Below are 18,066 nucleotides of genomic sequence, written 5' to 3' on the forward strand. Positions count from 1 at the left end.
CAATCTCCCGATCTACAGATATCTATCTATATTCGTGCGAATCATTCATGATCCAGCTTCACTTACAGCAGAAGTGAGAATTAGGTTTTTTTTTTTAATGAATCTTTGCGATCGCCTTTCCTAATAACATGCTAGTTAGCAAGTTTAGTGGCTAAACCCGGCTAAATGTGGCTAAAGTAAACAGGCTCGTCACTCCACAGAGAGAAGTGAGGGGCGGGGTGAGCAGAGCTCATTAACATTTAAAGCAACCTCGACCAGAACAGGATGATTTTTGCAGAGCTGATTTTTGCAAGGTAAAAAAAGTTATTTATACTGCCACTAAGAAATTTTAACCAAAGCATGTTATAGACTTTTCATTAAGACCCTAAAGAATCATATCAACTTGTGGAAAATGGGCATCTGATGACCCCTTTAAGTCTACGCTTATATACGTCGGCACCTGTAAAGCTCTTTCAGTAGCTGTTTTCAAGTTGTGCTGCGGTAAAAATCGCAACAGGCAGCACCAAAACTCACAGAGTGAAATAATTTTACATCGTCAAAATAATGGCGTTTTATATGTATAAAACAATCTGAGTTTTAAAATAATGTAAACCTTTCCTTGGTTTTCTATTACATATTTTAGTAAGACACATCGTTTACATTATATTAAGCCATACAAGTCTTAATACACAGGGCTCCCTTTTTAAAGCACTTGATTGTAATGTATTCCATGTTCTATTTGCAAAAAATCCTCCATGTCAAAACACCCTAAACAAAAACTGTAAAATATGGCAAGCTCATAAATCCAATAAACACCCTGACTTATAAAATATGTGTGTGTGATGATTATTTTACGGTGAGCATCACCTCTAAATCATCATCTTAATTTTGGCTAATGGACCTGTCAACAAGGGAGATGCCATTGAAGGAAATCAATTTGGGTAAATGAGTTCAACAGAGTAGATGTCTAATATATAAAGTAATGTAAAAAGTCATCTGTCTAGCACCAGTAACCCAGACTGTGTCAGAAACAACACAAATGTGGCCAACTCAGGCAGCAGATGAAGGCAGGAAGCTGTCAAGCACGTCTTTTGGTTCAGACATAGCACAGGTGCTCAAACTTACGCTGCAGACAGTCTGCATTTAGCAGCTCCTGACACTTCTCGTGACATTTGACCCCGCACTCTGTGCAGCGCATGCCCTGCCGCGCGATGCCCCAAAGAAGGCCCTCACACTCGTAACAGTAGGTGGGCGTTGTGGCCGTCCACACCTCAAAGTTGTGAGGTGTTGTACAAGAAATGGGGTAGATTAAAGCTTGCAGAGTTTTCTTATACACATGGTTCTTCTGTAGAAGTGAAAGAGTTGGGGGATAAAAGTGAACAAACATTCATTTAGAAAATATTTAATATGGTCAGAAGCAGAAAGAAGTTCAACTAACCAGTTCTTCATCTTTTATGGAGGAACGTGAGGCCATCGCAGATGCAATACCAGCCTTCCTGGCTTGGACCAGAGACTATCATACAAAGAACAGATGTTAGTGCAAAGCAATACAAAATCTCATAGAAACAGAGGTTTAGAAAGCAAGTGGAATCCAGATGTCAAAAATAAACATCCAAGCCAAAGAGCAACAACCCAGAACTTTAAAACTAAGGGTGGTGACTATGGGAGTCCCAGAAATCACAGGGGAAACCAATATCTGTGCAGTAAGGGGTTGAGGGGTTAATAAAGAAACCAAACCATTGCTGGTAAGCCTAGGTATGAATAGAAGCATATAAAACACCCTGTTAAATAGAATCAAACAACCCGCTTCAAAACAGCCCTTTGAAAGTAATGCTGATGCATGTTGGAGGAAAAGTAAGTAAACTAATAAAAGTAAACCAGTGGAAACTGCTTGCTTGCTTGTACAGTATATCAAGGTCGAAATGGTTTGCAAATACATTAAGTATAAAAAAGGTTTTATTGTAATATCATAATCTTATTACTCATTATATGTATTATGATACTAGCAAAATTATTCAAAATTTTTTAAGGGTTCATCCAAAATGAAAATTCTGTCATTATTTACTCTCATGTCGTTCCAAACCCGTAAGACCTTTGTTCATCTTCAGAACACAAATTAAGATATTTCTGATGAAATCCAAGAGCTTTCTGACCCTGAATAGAAAACAATGCAACCGATACATTCAAGGCCCAGAAAGGTAGTAAGGACATCATTAAAATAGTCCATGTGACATTAGTGGTTCATCCTTAATTTTATGAAGCATTGCTACTGATTTCTTTGCGCGCAAAAAGTATTCTTGTAGCTTCATAAAATTACGGTTGAACTTCTGATGTCACATGGATTATTTTAATGATGTTGTTACTACCTTTCTGGGCCTTGAACATGGTAGTTGCATTGATGTCTATGAAGAGTCACAAAGTTCTCAGATTTTAGCAAAAATGACTTAATTTGTGTTCCAAAGACGAACAAAGGTCTTACGGGTTGAGAACGACATGAGGGTGAGTAATTATTGACAGAATTGTCATCTTTTTTCATTTATATATTTAAACAAATCCAAGTTCATTGTAACATCCTACTTTTACATTGTCATGTTTTCTGTGTATTTGCAAACTATTACAGCAATACTGATCCTGCGGATGCAGTATTATCTTGATATACACAAAAAAGTAGGTTCAGTCATATGGGTTATTCTCAAAACTTACCATAGCCTGACCATGCAGAGTGAATGCATTCAAAAGAGTTGTAGAGGTTTATTTTTACATTTTTCATGGGGAGGAGAGAGATCAGAGAGTTGATTTTACTTCACTTCATATCTGAGTCAGAGCTTAAAGTTATAATGGTTGTCATTTATCACTTATAAAACTTAAAATTGCCCATATTCTTAAGTTTTTGTCTGAACCAGATTTGGCAACTTAATATTGTCTTCATTTGATGTTATAAGATTGAACAAGTAATAATTCAGCAAGATTTGGGTTAATGCTGTTCCTTTTCACAAACTAAACCATGTTGAGAATCTTAATAAAAACATATGCAGCTATTGTTCATTTTAAAGACCACATGGAAAGTGTACTCACCACATCGCTAACAAGAGGTATAGCTTTTTCTTTCGCAGGTCTGGCATACTGTCAATTCCAAATATTCCACTCCCATTTCTGTGGATATCAACACTTTGTAAAGGAGTAATTTCCATGCTTAATAATTAATACGCAGACAACGAACACGTTAATAAAATGTCATTAGCCTCTCATAAATAATTCTATATTTTCATAAATACTTGCGTAACAAAAAAAAAAAAGAGAGAGAAAAAGTAAAATACAGCAACGGAACTATCAACAAGTTGCAATAATGCTTAAAGAGAAACTTACCCAGCTTTAATCCAAGCATGTCTCGAATTATCTCCATTTTCTTTGCCCTGTGGCATCAAAAACAGTTTAGATCAATCAGTGTGTACAAGGTAAGTAATAAAACTTGAGCAAAACCTAAGATAAATGCAGAGGACACAGGATTGGTTGAGTTTCACCAAAAGGTCTGAGAAAGCAAACCAAAACAAACCAAAATGACTTTATATCAAGGATGAAGTTCTCACTGATGGAAATACTTAAAAAAATCTAATCCAAATGACTGACATGCAACTCATGAGATCAGAGCAAAATCAATGAATCAATGGGGAAAATAGAAAACCAGTTCTGAAAGTATACACACACTCTTGCAAAACTTGTCAAGCTATAATTAGTGTTAAACCCCCAAGTTTGTTATCAACTTTCTGGATAATTATAAGAACACACCCTATAAAACACATTTCACTTGACGACAGAACATTTAGTAAATTGTCTGAGTTTTCCTGAGGGAAACCATTTTTTTAAAATGGCATGAGCATTCTTCCTCAGATAAATGGAACTACAGCTGGATAGCTGAAGTTCCCCAAGGGCATGCGGCATGTTTCAACTGCTTTTAAAAGCAACAATGTTACAAGACGAAGACCAGCATTTCCAGCTATTAATAATTTAAAAAGATGGCAAATCACACAAGTAAGCAAAACAAAACAGAAGCAAACACGTAACCATTAAAAGACAATGTCTGAAGTCTTCTGTACTTTACAGAAGATACAGCAAATTCGAGTAGCGGGCAGCCTTATACATGTATCATACGCTCCAAAAACAATGCATTCAAATGAACTTTGGATGAAAGACTGGTGTTTATGAAAATAAAATGAAAGAACGACTGAGAATTGACCAAAACATAGTCATGACCTGATCATCTTCCCTGCTTCCCTCTGTAAGACAGAGCAGGAAAATAAAGAACAAAGAAAAGAACAACAATTGATAAACAGTATTAAAATGAGCAAAAACGACACAATGCATGTTTGAATTTTTTTGGTACCTTGTTTAAATTCCTCCTCAGAGAACGTGTTCTTTGAGGCATTGGCAATCCTGGATAATCTATGTCGATGTTTCTTCTCTTTGAGCACACGTTGAATATTTGCAAGGCACTTCTGGTGGTGAGGGTCTTCAAGGGGAGGTTCATTGTCAATATGCTCCGCCTGTTTTGCATTTACATCTGTCTCTGGTGTTCCTGAATGGGTGCCCTCTGGACTTATTTCGATATTACCTGAGCCAAATGCCACTTGTTGAGCACAAGAATCAACAATCCCTGAACTCAGATCCACATGTTTTGGGCTAAACTCTGGAATATGCAGATTCTGATCCGTTTCTGATTCCTCTACAGTAACTGCATAGTATTCAGTTGGAGTATGTGAAGGGGAAATCGTGCTAGGAGTCGATATTAGAGGATCAAAAACTTGAGAATTACGCTGCCTGTTGAGTAACTCCCGCAAGTCCTTTCCATGGAAGGAGGCTTCGATGCACTTTTGAGGAGACACACTGAGATCTGAAGTTGCACCATCAGAGGGTACAACAGTATCTACATTTGATTCACCAAATGTGTTGCTGTCTTCCTCAAGGTCATTGGATTTGCAAGGACTTGGGACTACAGATTTGGTGTCCTCACTTAGACACTGGGGTTCAGGCGTGTCAAGCTTCGTCAAGGCACCCCTTAGAGCGGAGTGGAAGTTTAGCATGGCTTTACTTATCTTTACAACATCATATCCCAGATTAGGAGGCTGTGACTCTTCAGTGTCTGTATTTTCAGAGTAATCTGGGTCATACTGATCCTCCAAGACATCTGGGCAAACCCTTTCTCTCCAGTCTTTCTCCGAATCGACATCAGAGAGGCAATGCTCGCAAGAGGAGTGTAGATTTTGGCACCCATCATCATAGTCCGTCATTCCAACAGTTGAACAACTAAGGCTTCGGGATGGCCCGCTACACGATTCATCAGCATATGCATCCATGGTGTGGTATCCAGAACTCCGGGAGAACATGCAATTTGATGTGCAGTCGCAGCCAACGTCACTGACAGTTTGATTCTTAGGATGCCTCCAGTCTATAACACTGGATGAGCTAGATGGGGAGTCATTATGGTTTCCAAACAGTAGGGATAGGTGTTCAGAGCTGCTACGTGATGAATGACTTGTCTCACCGCCGTTGTACCTGTACCAGGTATCAGGGTGTCCAACAGTTTCCAATTCGTCTGCACTGTTCTGGCATGAGCAGTAGTCCTCTTCACTCCATCCAGTGTCTCCACTCCATCCTCCTTCTCCACTCACGCTCATCTGCATTTCCGAACATCTCCAACCAGTGTTCTCTTGGTCAGCCTCCCTCGAGTAATAACTTCCATCTTGATCTCGACTGTTAGAACTGTGACCTGAGGATAAGGAACTAGTGCTTGTAAATTCCTGCCCATAAAGGTGAGAGTAGCTGGACTTCTTAAATCTGGAACAAGGTGCATCCGAGTTGTCTGAAGTCAACTTGCTTCTTCTTGGTACATCTCGGTAATCAGCTTCCGCATCCCATCCTGACTTGTTTGGCCTGGCCGATAGAGGTCTACCTTCATTCTTCTCTAATTTTCTATGCTTTACTCCTGGGCTGTTATTTCTACTTTGTGGGAGAGGAACGGCATTCTGCCTGCCTGGACTTCTTTGATGAGCTGCAACTCTTCGAGGTGATGGATTCCCTACAGCACCAACTGAATACAGCTCCTCAATTTCCAACAGTACAGCATCCACACAGCAAGACACCTCATCTACCGAGCCACTTACAGACGTCAGGTATTGTCTCAAATCTGATATCTCCTCTTGGATTTTATTAATCCCCTGCAGCTCCTTTAAAATGTGCTCCACTATGGTGCTTGACCCTCCTTCTCCTTTCTTGTCCTTGTCTCTGTCCCTACTTCGGCTTGGTTTATTATCCATGGCACTTCTTCCATCTACACATCCACCATCTTCTGCTTGGCCTTTGGGCTCTAATCCTTTCATTGCTACAGTGGATGGAATTGTGATACTGCCATCACTATTACGCCTCCCCTGCCCAGTAGCGGTACCTTTGGAGGTTTTAGTATGACTTTCAAAACTACGCTGAGTTGAAAGACTGCACTCGTGAGTAGAGGGATCTCTCTTGATGCCACAGATGAACATGTCATCCTCTATCTCCACAGGAGAGTTCTGGGAGTCATAAGCAGTGTACTCCCCTGATCCCTGGAGGAACTTCTGAATCTTCTTGCGAAGGCTCCGACTGACCTTGGGACTTTGAGTCCGCTTTTTGCCAAGGTCTCTTTTCTTAGACATTCTTTGCTGATGTTCGCCCGACCCATTTGTTTCATCTTGCTCATTAGAACGACTCCGCGATAACATCCCTTAGAATGGGGTGTGCTTCAGGTGCTGACCAGAACCTTGAAGCTCTGGTGCATGTGATTACAGAGCTGTTGCATTTCACCTACAGTATACGAGGAAGCATTTTTCAGTCAAGAGTATAAAAGAGCTTCAGTCACACCTGACTATGACATGCATAGATTAAAATTCAACAGACATATTGTGCACTGGAACTGATATCGCAAAGAAATCACAAAGAATTACATCAGTTAAACATAGGCATGCACAACCCATGTAAAACAGGAGTGCCCATACTCTGCCCTGAAGGGCTCAAAGCCCAGTTAGGCACATCTATACCAGCTAATCAATGTCCTACTAGGCATACTAGAAACTTCGTGGCAGGCATGTTGAGGCCTCCAGGACCAAGTGTGGACACCCCTGATGTAAAATAATCAACATTTATGTTCATTGCTATTCAGTCTTTTACACTTCTTAACACTATTGTTTCATTTTAAAACCTAGTTAATAAGGGCTGTGATGAAACATTGTGATTCCTAGGTCAATTCAGAATGCATCACGATTCTCTCTGGAATTGATTCTAGGCTTAGGTTTTAACCGCACACTTAAATACTCACAAAGAGGAGTGCTGAGTCCGGTAATTGCAACTTGGCTTAGAATGCTTTTACATTGTAAAAAACATTTTGCTGAGTCAACTTAAAATAATTTGTTACCCTGCTGCCTTAAATTTTTAAGTCCAGTCAACTCAAAAAAAAAAATGTGTGTAAGGAATCAGAAGCAAGCGGAGTACAGATGCAGTGCCATTTGCTGTTCACAACTAACCTTAGAATCGTTTCGAGAGAGAATCGCAATGCATTCGCTGCAGAATCTCAAAAGGCCTTTCCAAAAATTTGGCATCTTAATCGTGCAGCTTACGAAAATGCTTTATCAATAGTGCTACTTGTGTGGCACAGTTGGGTTGCAGCCCATGTAGGCCATTCTAAATGATTTGGTTAGGATTCCAACTTTAGAAAGCAGCACACTATCACTTGGAACAAAGCTTATGACCGCATATTTCATTACATACTATACAGTAAGTGCACAGCTGATGCGCTGAATGCAGTTTCATAATTTATAATAATGGAGACTTTAATAAAAAGTAATGCTACAGGCTAAGGGTGTCCACACTGCCAAATCTCTCTCTCACACACACACACACCAAAGTAGAAAGTCACATTACAGATAGAGGGTACAAGTGAATATATCTGGATCTCTGCCATGCAGTGAAAAAGTACTACAGAAGGCAAAATGGATTATCTGCAGTTTACACTGTGTTTACAAAAGATGTACAAGGCACATTGTGACTTGTCAGCTAAAACTTAAAGGATGGTCATGGCTTGCTAATTAACCTACTGTAATTCTGTTAAAATGTATGCAGCTGCAAAAAAGCACTGTAATGAACATGGTGTCCAGAAAACAGCTCAATTAAGTACATAAGGCATAAAGGTATCAAATCACGTGATTATATGCAAACTCTAATTACATTTTTTTGTTAAAGCATTCAATTGTAGAAATGACTCGGGTGCCGCATACTCCATGCAGAATACAACATATTATCTTCTTGCCTGTCAGCTCTTCTAACAGTAACTGTTACAGCACAGGGAGGGTGACAGCCCAGCTGTATTCACCGTGCATCATGATTGTTAAGCAGAACCTGCTGGGTCTAATAGCAGCTTCACCCCATTTCCTGCCTGTCAGGACAAAATGTTAGCTAGTCTCGTCTGTACACACTAGGCTTTACACTTTCACTTTTTCTTTTATTTAGAGACCACATTTTTACCACATTAAATGACTTTAAGCTAAAACTGCACTACATTAAAAATAAAGGTTGAAATATGAATTATGATTGTCTTTATATATTAAGCACTCATAATAATGTTTGGACATGAATAAGACCCAGAATAAAAAAAAAAGACCAGAAAAAAAAAAGTCCTATAAGACAGTCATTGAAATTCAGATGCTGTCTTCTGTGTTATTCTCCAAAAGCATTTAATGGCCAACATGATCTTTACTGTGACTCCAACATTGAGCGTTTAGTTTGGCGGCTTTCAAGGGCACATTTTGGCTGGCTGCCATGTGTCTCCACTAGGCTAAAATGAATGTCAGGGACAGTACATTTTATGATGGATTTTTAACTTAACATTTAATACAGGAAATGACATACTTTCAAATGGAGGACTTCAAGATATATTTTAATTACTTTAAGTTAAAACATTCTATAATTAATGTGCTCTAATTTTGTTCTTAATTAATGTTAATGTCCCCTGCTGCAGTAACTTACAGTAAAGGTATACTTTAAAGGAATAGTGCACCCAAAAAATAAAAATTCTGTCATTCTTGTTCATCTTCGGAACATAAATTAAGAGATTTTTGATGAAATCTGAGAGCTTTCTGACCCTGCATAGACAGCAACACAACTGACACGCTCAAGGCCCAGAAAGTTAATAAGGACATTATTAAGATAGTCCATGTGACATCAGTGGTTCAACCATAATGTTATAAAGCTACAAGAATACTTTTGCTTTGCACACAAAAAATATTCTCGTAACTTCATAACACTGCAGTTGAACCAGTGATGTCACATGGACTATTTTATCGATGTCCTTACTACTACTACCTTAAACGTTTCAGTTCTTTTGCTGTCTATGCAACAAAACTATGCAGGGTCAGAAAGCTCTCAGATTACATCAAAAATATCTTAATTTGTGTTCCAAAGATGAATGAAGGTCTTATGGGTTTGGAACAACATAAGGGTGAGTAATTAATGACAGAATTTTTATTTTTGGGTAAACTATCCATTTAAATCATAGAGAATACTCCCAAAGTCCCATTTAAATATTCCTATTATAGGTTTAACCTCTGTCTAACATCACCCAAACACCTAAACGGTTTTGTGTTCTCATGATAAGAGCACAGCTAGGAGAAACCAATAATGAGACACTCTTTGAAGGACCAGTGAGGCCATTACTGATATGTGACTAAAAAGGCCTGGTTAAACTTGCTGGAATTAAATAAGATTGTGAACCAATTTCTGTGACATTCATTCCGCAGATAACTCAGGTATCAAAATATTTCCAATTCCTGCCTAATTTGCAATTCCAACCAAGAGACAGATATGTCTTGGAATTTCTAATAAGAAAGAATAAAAATTTGCTCACTACTCCACCACTGCTCGGGTTTATCAGCTCTCATTACCAGTGCTGCTCCTGATTTACCAAGGCTAAAAAACATTTCAAAGTTTCATAGTAATTGAGAACTCAACATGAGAATGACACAATGTGAAATATTGGTTCATAAAGTTGGCTGACTTCTGTTAAATGTAGTCATTTAGCTGACTGACAAAAATATCTGTAAAAGTTTGGAATAATTACATTTATTTGAACTGTTTTTAAAGAAAGTCTTAAGGTTATAGCAAGGCTGCAATTATCAAAAATAAAGTAAAACAGTCATCCTGTGAAATATTATAAATTATAAAATGGACAGTTCCGGTCCTTGATTCTGATTGGTTGAGACTTGTTCAAAGCTGTTGTAAATTACTCTACAGACATACAACTTTGTTTACTTCTGTGTGTTCCTTGGCAACCACTTTGTTGCAACCACAACTGATTCTGAGGAACTACAGTGTTTGGTGGAAGAATACTGTTATTTATATCATTGCACTTTATTTGTTTTATTTTGTGAAACCTTGCTACGTATATAGAATAACCATTTTATAAAAGCAATAAGCTCCACGAAGCCGTGGTTTTGTACAGTGAATTTATAACAGCTAAGGGGCTTTTAGGCACTCCATTTCGCGTCGTGCCCTTAGCTCTTAGAAATTCGCTGTAAGCCAACGGCTTCACTGGGCTTTACATTTTTGTGGAAATCATGATTAACTGCAATTCAAAAGTTTGGGGAAAGAAAAAAATAGTAATAGTAACACTTTACTTGATATATTTCTGACTGTGAAGTTAAACCAAACTTTTATTTTGCCGGGTTGATGTGAAGACTTCATTATATGATGATGGTTTTCCGCAAAAGAAACGGTAAAATGCTCATGAAGTCACTCTTAGAGCAGTTCTAGAGATTATGCTCATGTGTTCATGTACTCATATATTGAGGCTGCGAAAACACAGCGAGTGTCACTCGTATGTGTGTAGTAAACAAAACTGTGCGTCTGCGCCATTCACTAACACAGACACGCAGAAATACGCCTCCTATTAAAATGCATTCTTAAAGTACTGGTTCTAGTAAAATGCAGAATCGTACCGTTTTTAAAAGCAGGGTATAGTGATACTTTTTAAGTACCAGTATATTGTGCAACAGTAGTCCATTATAATTATTCATAATGTGCATTATAGTACATTATATCTTGTTGTAAATAATTATAACCAAATTTAAGATGCAGTGCAACAATGAATTGATAAGTATTATAATGTATTAACTTTGGTTACAATTACTATTATGAGATTTTACAGTGCATTATAGCGTGCACTACAAAGCATAATTAATGCATTAAAACTACTTTTATAATGCATTATACATAAAGGCTTTAAGTATACCAAAATCATTTATTTAGCAAGGATGCATTACATTTATTTAAAACTTTAAAGACATTTATAATGTTAGAAGAGATAGATATTTAAAAGAAATCATGTTTTTTTAACATTCTTTTCAAAAAATCCTGGAAAAAATGCATCACTTTTTAACAACTGTTGAAAAAAACTGAGCACCAATTATAACTGACCATAACTGAGCAGCAAATCATCATAATGGAATGATTTCTGACAGATCATGTGACACTGAAGACTGGAGTACTGAGGCTGAAAATACACTTTGCATCATAGGAATAAATTACATTTTAAAATATAATAAAATAGAACACAGCTATAGTAATATTTCACAACATCACTGTTATTATTGAAAAAAAAATGTAGAACTACTTCACACATATTTCACTGAATATCCTGTTTCATTTACAAATTCATCACATAGAAGTAAACGGGTTGTCGAATACTATTCAGATTGACTCAAGGGTGCAATATACTGTAGCTTTGCACCCTTCAGAGACTAAACCAGCAAACATACCAGACCATAAGTTTTAATAACCACCACACCAAACCACCCAGGAACAAATTACACAAATTTATCCCAAAGAAGGTGCTTTGTACTGTCTGCCTCATCATCTGCAGTCACGAGAGAATTAGTTCATTTATTTTGAATATATTTTAAATAATATTAAAATGCTTTGGTATTTGGTGCATGTGATCACTATTTTTAAGGCCTTAAATCTGCAGTTTGACAGGCTTAAGCTGAAAACGTAATCAAACCAAACTATAAGGTTAATAATGCAATTACAATAAATATTCAACCTTTGGTTAATAATTCAACATACTGTACTGAACATTTTTCAGATAAACCTTAAGTGATTTGGACTTCCCCAATAACATTAGGAGCAAAAAAGGTTCCATTAAAAGACTCTTATTATCTTTATGCAAAATATTTTTTGTCTCTTGATTTTTAGGTGAAAATGAACATTTCTTGACAATTTTCATCAATCACAAAACTGAAAACGTACACAAAAAAGTACAAAACTTACCTCTAGAAAAACACAAAGTGTAAAAATCAAGTTTCACTTTGAGGATTCCAGAACATCCAAACCACCTGCATATAAAAATGCTTCCGAATTTCAAACTGTTGACCTAATCAACACTCCTGTTCTGCAAAGACTTATCCAATCAGCTGCTTTGGCAAATCCAACGCATCTTGAACAAAGACGCCGACACAACCCTCTCCACACACTGACATCGGCACAGTTGAGTGGCTTCCAGTCTAGGCTAGTGTGACACAGTCACAGTGGAGCATCTCTCCCTCCTCTTTCTCTCTCTCTCTCTCTCTCTTACTTGCTCTTATTCACGGTGTCCTCTGGCAATGTATTCCAGCACAAAGCTAATCTGGAACTGTCAAAATGCCAGCATTCCTTCTCTCCTCTATTTCCCTACTCTCTTATCGGCATTGCTGTGCGTCTGCCTCCTATTAAACATTTGCATGTCACAATGCACTTTTTTTCCCTTTCATTAACAGAGTCAGAAATAATGCACAATCAATAAACCACAAGGACAGGAATGTTATAATACTGCTCAACAATCCATAAACAAGGCACGATATGGTAGACATAATTATTAAAAAAAGTATTAAAAAAGAAGTTCACTTCAAAACAAAGATTCACAAATAATGTACTCACCGCCCTTGTTATCCAAGATGTCTATGACTTTCTTTCTTCAATCGTAAAGAAATTATGTTTTTTTTGAGGACATCATTTCAGCATTTTTCTCCATACAATGGACTGATATGGTCCCCCGATTTTGAACTTCCAAAATGCAGTTTAAATGCGGCTTCAAATGATTCCAAATGCGGTTGTAAACGATCCCAGCCGAGGAAGAAGGGTCATATCTAGCGAAACGATCAGTTATTTTCATAAAAAAAAAATACAATTTAAATACTTTTTAATCTCAAATGCTCGTCTTGCCTTTCTCTCCCTGAACTCTGGTGTTCTGACTCAAGACAGTTCGGGTATGTCAAAAAATTCCAATCGTATTTTCTCCCTCAACTTCAAAAATCATCCTACATCACTGCAGAAGTTCCGACCCAGTCTTTGCAAAGTGAACATGCAAAGAAGATCAAACACCCTTTAAAAAAGATACAACAGCAATATAGGACAATTTCGAGGTTGAGGGAGAACATGAGATGGGAGTTTTTCGACATACCCTAACTGTCATGAACCGGAACAAAAACAGCCCAGGCAGAGTAAGACAAGACGAGAGTTTGGCATTAAGTATATAAATTATATTGTTTTAATGAAAATAACCAATCGTTATGCTAGATAAGACCCTTCTTCCTTGGATGGGATCATTTACAACCACATTTGGGATCGTTTGAAGCCGCATTTAAACTGCATTTTGGAAGTTTAAAATCGGGGCACCACATCAGTCCATTATATGGAGAAAAAAGCTGAAATGTTTTCCTTAAAAAACAAAGTTTCTTTACGAGTAAAGAAAGAAAGACATGAACATCTTGGATGACAAGGGGGTGAGTAAATTATTTGTAAATTGTTGTTCTGGAAGTGGACTTCTCCTTTAAATCCTGAATATGTCCTTCTGTGCATGAAAATGCACGTGGCTAAGCAGCGTGTTAAACCACACCCATCAGCAACTATAAGTCTCAAGCAGCAATCATTATAATGGAGTCTGAATGAAGAGTGCCGTATGTGAGACCACTTAATTAGCATGAGCAGCGTTAGGCTATCGAAATGAATTACTCCACCTGTATACATTATACATAAAAAAATAGACATAAAATCTTAAGCAGGCACTTTTTATCCAAAGCAATCTAAGCTGGAATTAATCTGATCTGCCATTATGATTTTGTGACACTATTAATTTTGACTTATTAAGACTCAATGTGAGGTGATCAAGCCACATAAGTGCCAGCAATGTTAATTTATTTCTAGTAGCTCACACACTCAATTTTGTGCGGTCAAATGAAAGAAACAAAGGGGGACAACAGCATAGCTAATTACTGGCTGTCAAGATAAGAGAGAGAGAGAAAGAGGAGTAACATAGGGCTACATTTATAGAACAAACAGCAGAAACCATGAAAAAAGGGGTTATAATTCATTATCTGTAATGTTTTATAATACAATGTAACATTTTATAATAAAAAATGGCTACACTTTATGTTCTCCTAAGTACTATGTACTTACATAAAAAATAAGTACTATGTACTTATTGTGTTCATACTGTATTGCATGTATTTTAAAATACAAGTCCCATGTATAAAAATTTACACAATAAGTGCATTGTATCAAATGATTTAATTATATTGTAGTTAAGGCCACCTAATACACACTACCAGTCAAACGTTTTTGAACTGTAAGATTTTTAATGTTTTTTAAGAAGTCTCTTCTGCTCACCAAGCCTATTTATTTGATACAAAATAGAGCAAAAACAGTAATACTGTGAAATATTTGTACTATTTAAAATAACTACTTTCTATTTGAATATATTTCTAAAAATAATTTATTCCTGTGATCAAAGCTAAATTTTCAGCATCATTACTCCCATCTTCAGTGTCACATGATCCTTCAGAAATAATTTTAATATGCTGATTTGCTGTTCTAAAAACATTTATATGATAATAAGAATTATTATTATTATTATTATTATTATTTAAAACAGTTGAGTACATATTTTCAGAATTATTTGATGAATAGAAAGATCCAAAGATCAGCATTTATCTGAAATAAAAAGTTTTTGTAACATTATACACTTTACCATTCAAAAATGTTGATGATAGAGACATTTATAATGTTACAAAAGCTTTCTATTTCAGATAAATGTTGTTCTTCTGAACTTTCTATTCATCAAACAAACCTGAAAAAATTCTACTCCACTGTTTTTAACATAATAATAATAATAATAATAATAATAATATTTTTTGAGCAGCAATCAGAATATTAGAATGATTTCTGAAGGATCATGTGACTGGAGTAATTATGCTAAAAATTCAGCTTTGAAATCATAGGAATAAATTACATTTTGAAATTTATTTAAACAGAAAATTACTTTAAATAGTAAAAATATTTCCAAACCGTTTTTGCTGTATGATTTGCTGATTGAATAAATGCATGCTTGGTGAACAGAAAAGACTTCTTTAAAAACATCTAATGTTAATCTTACTGTTGAAAAACTTTTGGATTATAAATAAACATGCTGTATTATATCTTTAACATATTGTATTCCTCTACTTTGATAATTAGGCATAAGCAATAGCCATGCACTGTTACTTCGTAAACTTTAAAAGTCAAGTCCCCAATTTATTTTAACTAGTCATTAAATACTCTTCAAGACACATGCTATCTCTAGCTCCCTGCCACTCAATGCGTAATTACTCCCTGAGACTTTATCAGCAATATCAGACAGCAACTCTTCAGAGCCTGACCTTGGCCCTTGCGGATTAAGGCTGTGAGGTCTAGGCTGAGAATCCAGCATGCTTTGCCTAGCTGATACACTACCATTATGGAATACTACCACTTTCACTGCACTGATGAATTTACTATCTCCATATTTCAACCAACCAACAACCAACCAAAGTCTTAAAAACGTACGAAAGTTTAAACCTTAAATGGTGAAACTCAACCAATCCAAAACAGATGTTCATGAATGAGCTGATTGGGGTTGTGCAATTCATACTTACCTACTTTAAAGTATTCAAGTGATAATTTTGATTGATAAGATGTTTATAACTGATGCAGGTTTATAGGAAAAAAGATATGTGGTAGTGTTTGATCTGCAGTGTGAAACTGAAGAAGGAAAAGACAAAGGAGATGGAGGGTATGAGCTCCCTACTATACCTCCTTAAGCTGAACTCTCACTTTGTTGATTGCCTTAAGCCAACGCAATCGGGATGGAGAGAATGGCAAAGGCGTTCCATCATCCCTGAAGCTAGAAAAATAAAAAATAGTATAAAAATTTAACATTCATCATACCAAATGTACACTGGAAAAACCACAGTACAATATCGTTACCCTTTGACAGATTTATCAGGCATTTTGTCCACTTGAGTAACCACTTCCTTTTTTACGGTGCTGCTTATACCCTTTCCGTTTTCTTGGGAAGATTTCAATCCCTCATCTTCTCCCCAGGAAGTATGTCCATTGGTAGGATGATGCCCATTTCTGGATGGTCGATAGCCTGTACTGTGGTAGGAATGGTAGGACTCCTCTAACTCTGAACAGGGAGCACTTTCCTGACCAGTCTCACTAAGCTGAGAACTAGCTTGGCTGAGGTTCCCTGAAGATCCAAAACGACTGGAGTCCACAGGACTAGTGTTGTTTAAAAGAAAGGAAACAAAGAAAGATAGCAACCAGTGAGTTACATTGACTGAGATTATTAAAACTACATCCATTTAGCAAGAAACACAGTTAATGCTACACACAGCTAAGGGGAATATATTAAAAGTTACAATGAACCAAAGCACAATTACTGTACAAAAGTCACATAGCACTGAGAAGAAACAACTCACACATTGGGAAAGCCAACATTTTTGTAAACTAAAGCTAAAACTAAAGTCAATGAGCATTTACATGCACATTAATATTCTTATTCGGCATATTAAGATATTAAAATGAGCCCCTAACTTTTGAGTTTATATATTTTAGATGGCATATCTTAGAATTACTTTTAGTTTTTACATTTTTTTTTTAAGGTTTTGTGGTCTTTAGCAGATTTGCATGAGCACTACTAGAAGTCCTGCTCTAATAATGATTTTATCGCAGAGACCAAAGTCCAGAAATTGCTAAATAAACACCATGAAATAAACAAATTGAGTTTTTTTGATAGAATAATGACTGTGCATGTAAACTTAGTGCAACATAAATGGTTTATGAAACCATTTATTATGCTGCTACTAGCCTTTTTGGAATCAAAAGATTCTTCTTTTCCTGCTGAAATCCTGATGAGGCATCTGTAGGTGGGATCTGGATATGGATTTCCAATTCTTTTTGAAGAGGAGAATCAGGAGTGGATGAACTGAGGTGGGGTTTATCTGTGTCATTTTCTGAGACAACAATTTCTTTCTTTTGGACTTCAGAATTTGGAACAACTTCAACAAATTCTTTCTTTTGAACTTCAGAAATTGGAACAACTTCAATAAATTCTTTCTTTTGGACTGCAGAATGTAAAACAACTTGTTTAACATCAACAAGCTGTGTGATTTCACCATTATCTTCCTGTGGCATTAAATTGTCATGCCCTATTACAGCAGTTGTACTATCCTCAATGTAAACTTCATTCTTCTGAGCTTTAGGCTGAGTTGTAACAACTGGAGGTCTTTGTTGTTTAGGAGGTTCTGGAGTTTCTTTCTGCCATGGAAAACCCAATTTTGCTCCAAACAAAGATGTTGGCGTTTCTTCTTTTGGCTTCTCCTCTTGAAACAGTCCTGCTGAAAATGACTTAAGTCCAGAAAGGAGCTTGCCACTTTCTGTGTTTGGTATTGAGGGTGGTGAAGAAAAGAAAGATCCAAAAGACTTTCCAGCATCTGCAGCTCCAGCCATGAAACCAAACTTGGGTGCTGTTAAACTTGGCATGCCAAATATGGACTGAGAAGGCTCTGTTGATGGAGGATTTTGAGCTATTTTTGAGCTATTGTCTATTGCAGATGTTGATTTGTCTATATCCTTTGCTTCAGGTTCAGAAACAATGACAATGGTTTTCTCGTGTATTACTTCACCCTCAGTAGGCTCCTTAACAATTGTTTCACCTGGATGGCAGCTGGGATCTACACT

General features: G+C 36.8%; 1 protein-coding gene across 1 annotated transcript in view; it reads right to left on the bottom strand.

Annotated features, from left to right (window-relative positions):
• unc13bb (unc-13 homolog Bb (C. elegans)) overlaps window positions 1-18,066 on the bottom strand; it is a 110,262-nt gene that overhangs the window by 35,659 nt on the left and 56,537 nt on the right. The window contains 7 exon segments of the mRNA XM_051120513.1: window positions 1,105-1,324; window positions 1,418-1,492; window positions 3,055-3,077; window positions 3,080-3,132; window positions 3,346-3,392; window positions 16,135-16,225; window positions 16,309-16,605. Coding sequence (XP_050976470.1) covers window positions 1,105-1,324; window positions 1,418-1,492; window positions 3,055-3,077; window positions 3,080-3,132; window positions 3,346-3,392; window positions 16,135-16,225; window positions 16,309-16,605 — 806 coding nt within the window.

The sequence above is a fragment of the Labeo rohita genome, chromosome 10 (assembly GCF_022985175.1).
Source record: "Labeo rohita strain BAU-BD-2019 chromosome 10, IGBB_LRoh.1.0, whole genome shotgun sequence".
Classification (NCBI taxonomy): domain Eukaryota; kingdom Metazoa; phylum Chordata; class Actinopteri; order Cypriniformes; family Cyprinidae; genus Labeo; species Labeo rohita.